At 45.0% G+C, this 4,524-nt stretch overlaps 1 protein-coding gene across 1 annotated transcript; it reads right to left on the bottom strand.

The window, feature by feature from the left end:
- Window positions 1-353: 353 nt before the first annotated feature.
- LOC113405866 (cytochrome P450 2D15-like) lies at window positions 354-4,015 on the bottom strand (the record flags this gene model as incomplete). The annotated part of the gene is made up of 4 exons (XM_026647152.2): window positions 354-566; window positions 698-858; window positions 2,404-2,556; window positions 3,844-4,015. Coding segments are annotated over 4 exons (684 nt in total), but the record flags the coding sequence as incomplete, so codon positions are not given.
- Between the last annotated feature and the right edge of the window lie 509 nt (window positions 4,016-4,524).

The raw sequence follows: 4,524 nt of genomic DNA, 5'->3' as shown, positions 1-4,524 counted from the left end.
TGACTTGGAAGGATGAAGGAAGTCTTCACTGTGATCTTTGCCAAAACGATTAAAAAGTGTCTCTAAACTGTACATGGTCGGCTTATGTCAGGGCTGTTCCACAGCCAAGAGAGCGAAGGACCCAGATACGGCACCCACTAGAGTGCGGCACTGCCTCGGTACAAAGTTCCAACTATCAGCCTATTCTTCAGCTGATTTCTGAGCATGAACTCATTAGACTCACTAGATAAGGGAAAACCAGAAGAAATAGAACAGGGAGCTGTTCATAGCAGTTCTATTAGCAATAGGATTTTGCTTGTAAACTTCACAACGAGGGAAGCTAACAGGGAGTGTTCCCATCACTAATATATTCACGGAGTCAAAGAGATCTACACCTGCCCTTCTCCTCCTACCTTCTCTATCTCTTGTAGAAAAGCATCAGTGAAGTCTCTCTTTTGGGTAGGATTCCAGGTCGTCCTGTGCTCCTTCACAAGCTCATTTGTGAAGTCCAGGGCCTCCTTTTGGGATCGAAAGACGCTCTGTGGCACTCCAGGGATGCGCAGCAGCCAAGGTACTACGAGAAGGAGCTAAGATAATACAGTGAGAGAGAGAGAGAAAACCACACCCTATGGCTCCCAGAAAAGAATCACTAAACTACAATCTTACTGATCAATCAAATGGCAGCTTCTTACCGACCAAATCATACATGCTGAGTTACCTGGGGCAGGAATCCACCTTCTTCGTTCAAGGCCTGTTCAATCAAATGCAGCATCCTCTGAAATTTCTTATTGTCATAGTCAAAGCGCTCACTATAGACGAGGGAGCAGATCACATTGCTAACTGCGTTGTTTATAAGAAAATGTGGATCAAAAGGACGACCTGAAAAACATACAGGACCAACCAAAGACATTAGGAGTCACAACATCATTGTAGCCTGCCCCTCGCTGCATGGAACATACTGAGCAAGAACCTCTAACATTTCAAGACTGCTTATGGAACAAACCAGTTTAAAGTCCACGCTCATGTAACCTGGGGAAGTTAAAGATGCCCCACATACTAACAGGGTTGGGCCTGGTCAATACTTGGAAGAGAGACCACCATGGAAAACTTAAGAATTTCAGGTTTGTGCTGTTGCAGATTCAGTCAGTGGTACTGTAGGGATAAGGCCTTTGTCTGCAGCCATATTAGGAAGGAGCAGCCATTAGCTAAGAAGTCACATCTTCACATTCCATCTAAAATACATTAAAACAATGTAATATTGGGCTGTTAAGAAGGCGATCCTGTCCTAATAGCACCCACTATCACCAGATAAAGAAACAGATCTTAAGATGGTTAAAGAAAACTTAGTTTGATAGCATCCTGTCTGGCATGAAATCACTTATCAATAGTTGTGGTTGTCAAATCCTCATTTCTTTCTTGTTTTATCTTTATGGTCCCCACTTCTCTATTGTTTGTGTGTATGATCTCTGTCTGGTTCTTTGTTTTTGTCTGTTACATAATTAATTTTGCTAGGTGTAAATTAGTTAAGGTGACGGGGTCTGGTTGGTTAGAGAATTTTGTTACAATATGTTAGAATTGGTTAGTAAAATGATTGGTTAATATAGCTAAGCAGGACTCAAGTTTCACTATATAAACTGGGGTCCAAGAAGGAGACCAGCGGAGAAGGAACAGAAGGATAAGAAGGAGGAAAGACCTGGAAGAAGAACTCACAGCTAAGACACAGCCTAAGATCAAAGCTGCAAAGAATCCTCTGCACGACCATGACATGCAGCAACCAGAATCCAGACGAGATTGCCCTTGCAAGGCCAACAGGGGGAAAGTCCGCCTGCCTGACCAGGATTATTCTGCTTGGTAATTGTTAATAAATAGAGATTATTACAGTGTAAGGCTCTTTCACGGGTAAAAGGTCTTGCAAACCCGCAAACAGTACGCCCTGAGCCCTAGGAATAGGGTAAGGGTGGGTGTCTAAATTAAGAGGGTTACATATCTTGAGCCCTAAGAACTGGGTAAAGTGGGTGCCTCTAGAGTGTGGGAGTAACAGAGAACTGTGTGCCAGTAACAGTACTCATCTCTGCCTCAGTACTGAACCCGTGCCTGCTGTGTACAGACAGATGTTACTGGGCTGCTACAGACATTTTTAAGTTGAGGCATAAAAGTGATGTCCTTAAAGACTTCATGGCATGTTTTGGAAGCATGTTAGTGTTGATGCCTTCACCAGATTCCAGCTGAGGTAATTACATTCTACCAACCTAAAATTCCCCTTGCACATTCAATTGGAGATGTTGGGTTGTTTGTTTGGTTTTTTTACTTCCCAACACAAACTCTCATGTTAAAACATCTGTCAGGCTATCATATTATCCTTTCATTTCCTTATGTATGGAAGTCACACTGGTCCCCTGCCCCATCTCCCTTGATGCTACAAACCTTGTTCAGAACAGATCGCAGAGCATAGAAACCCAGCTTCCTCGGTCACACGCTGCTCCAGGGATTTCTTTCCCATCCCAAAGTTCCTCAAGGTGGAGAGTGCAAATCTCCTTTGCTCCTTCCAGGCCTGACCATATCTTGCAAGCACCACCCCTGGAAAATATTAATAAACAAGAGACATAATCACCTCTGGGAAGCACTATGCAACATTCACTGGAGAGCAACAAAATAGGGCTGGAGGGACTGGCTTCTGAGGAAGGATAAAAGGAACCAAGTGTAGCTTGGCCAAATGGCAACTAATGGGAGCTATTATTGCATCCTTCAGAGGTGTAGGTGGTTAGTGCAGAAGGAGAGGGATTATTCAGGGAGCTCCAAGCTATAGTTAGGAGTAATGGCATGAAATTCAGGGCCAGATCCACAGCTGGTATAACCTGATGCAGTTAATGGAGCTAAGCCATGCTATACTCTAAGGGTGTGAGCCTCAGGTTGGATGTGAGAAAACATTTCCCAATGATTAGATCTATTAAACTACTCAATAGTCTCTCAAAGGAATTAATGGATGCCCCATCACAAGTCATTTAAGATTGGATTGGACAAAGCACTGGAGAACATACTATAGGGAGCATCCCAGCACTGGCCAGAGTATGGGCCAGGGTGAGGTTGAGAAGATAGGTGGTGCGTAATGGAGGCTGGGGGAGGCTAAGCCTCCCCAAACCTCTGCTAATACTCCCCGCCATGGCCCCGGGCCAGTGGGAGGACTCAGAGCTCCTCCAGCCAGCCTGGGCTTGGGGTGGCTCAGGCAGGCGGTGGCTTGGGCGGGGCTTCTCATGCCGCAGTAGGGAGCTTGGGGCAGGGCAGGGGACTAGTCTCCCCAAATTGGGGGTTCACACACTGCCCATGGTTGAGAAAATGTGACTCTATAGATATTTTTCCAGCTCTAATCTTTGTTATGAAAGTGCTTTGGGATAACCTGAGATGATTCCAGCCCAACAAGCCTCCCTTTTAGGTTGCATTTCTTTCTACCCTCCCACACTTTCACTCTTGGGTCCTGGAGGTTCCTCAGAAGGAAGTTATTTCTTTTACAAGCCGAGGAAGGTACATGCATATGGTGAGGGATAGGAAACTGCCCGTTCTGATAATGGCAGCCAATCAGTATTGATTAGCATGTACATTCTACTGAACATTTCAGAATGGCCACGTCTTAGTAGTTGTTGCAGCGCTGCAGTTGGGAAGGAGAGTCCCCATTTTCATCTAACCTGACTTCCTCCTCACGAGAGGTAGTGTCGGGGGAAGACTCCAGCAAAAGGAACATCAGCAGAGGGACAAGAGAGGAGACAGTTCACTCCTTAAGTCCCCTTTAACCTCTCCAGGAGTTCAAATGATAAAGCCAGTTCCCCTGCAACACTGCCAGAGAACTACGGTAGTTTCCAAGGTACTTGCCTTCGGAGTTCTCTCCATAACCCAAGTGCTCATATATAGGAAAGTATGGTCGGTCAGCAAAGTCCTCTGATTTCTGGACCAATGCTTCCTTTACTGCTTTGAATCCATTCACTACTATCAGATTACTCCAGCAGTTCTGAAGACTAAAGACATTTCCATATTTTTTACTCAGCTGCCAAGAAAAGAAAAAGGGAAAATATATTGTTGGAAGCCAGATGACACTTAAATTTGCTGGAAAGCAAGCCTGAAAAAATCATCTTGCATTTCTGTACGCTCTCTAACTGAGAAGGATCTCAGAGCACTCTATTGGGCTTGTTAGCAAATCACTGATGTGCAGCCACCTCTGGAGTGGAACAACTCACAGCAGCACTACACAGCCACTTACACAGGGAGAGAAGAATACCACCATTGTCAGCTGAAGGTGCAGGAAGAGTTTATGTCAACAGAACATAACTAACCAAGTTGAAATTTGGCCAGGGATCTTGTGAAAGTCACGTGGGGACTTTAACAACTACCAGCAGTCAGGATCTCTTTTGGTGTCTTCAAGGATAACTGACCCAAGCGTACATTGTTCCTTAAAACCCTGGTGTGGCACTGGTTTAACCACCGACACAGAGAGCCTTCTACACTAATTCCTGCAGCACATGGCTTTGCACAGGAGATATCCCATTCAAGTACTGA

This window comes from Terrapene carolina, unplaced genomic scaffold (genome assembly GCF_002925995.2).
Source record: "Terrapene carolina triunguis isolate 2854851 unplaced genomic scaffold, T_m_triunguis-2.0 Scaffold51366, whole genome shotgun sequence".
Taxonomy (NCBI): Eukaryota; Metazoa; Chordata; order Testudines; family Emydidae; genus Terrapene; species Terrapene triunguis.
This window is presented reverse-complemented; position numbering and strand designations above follow the sequence as displayed.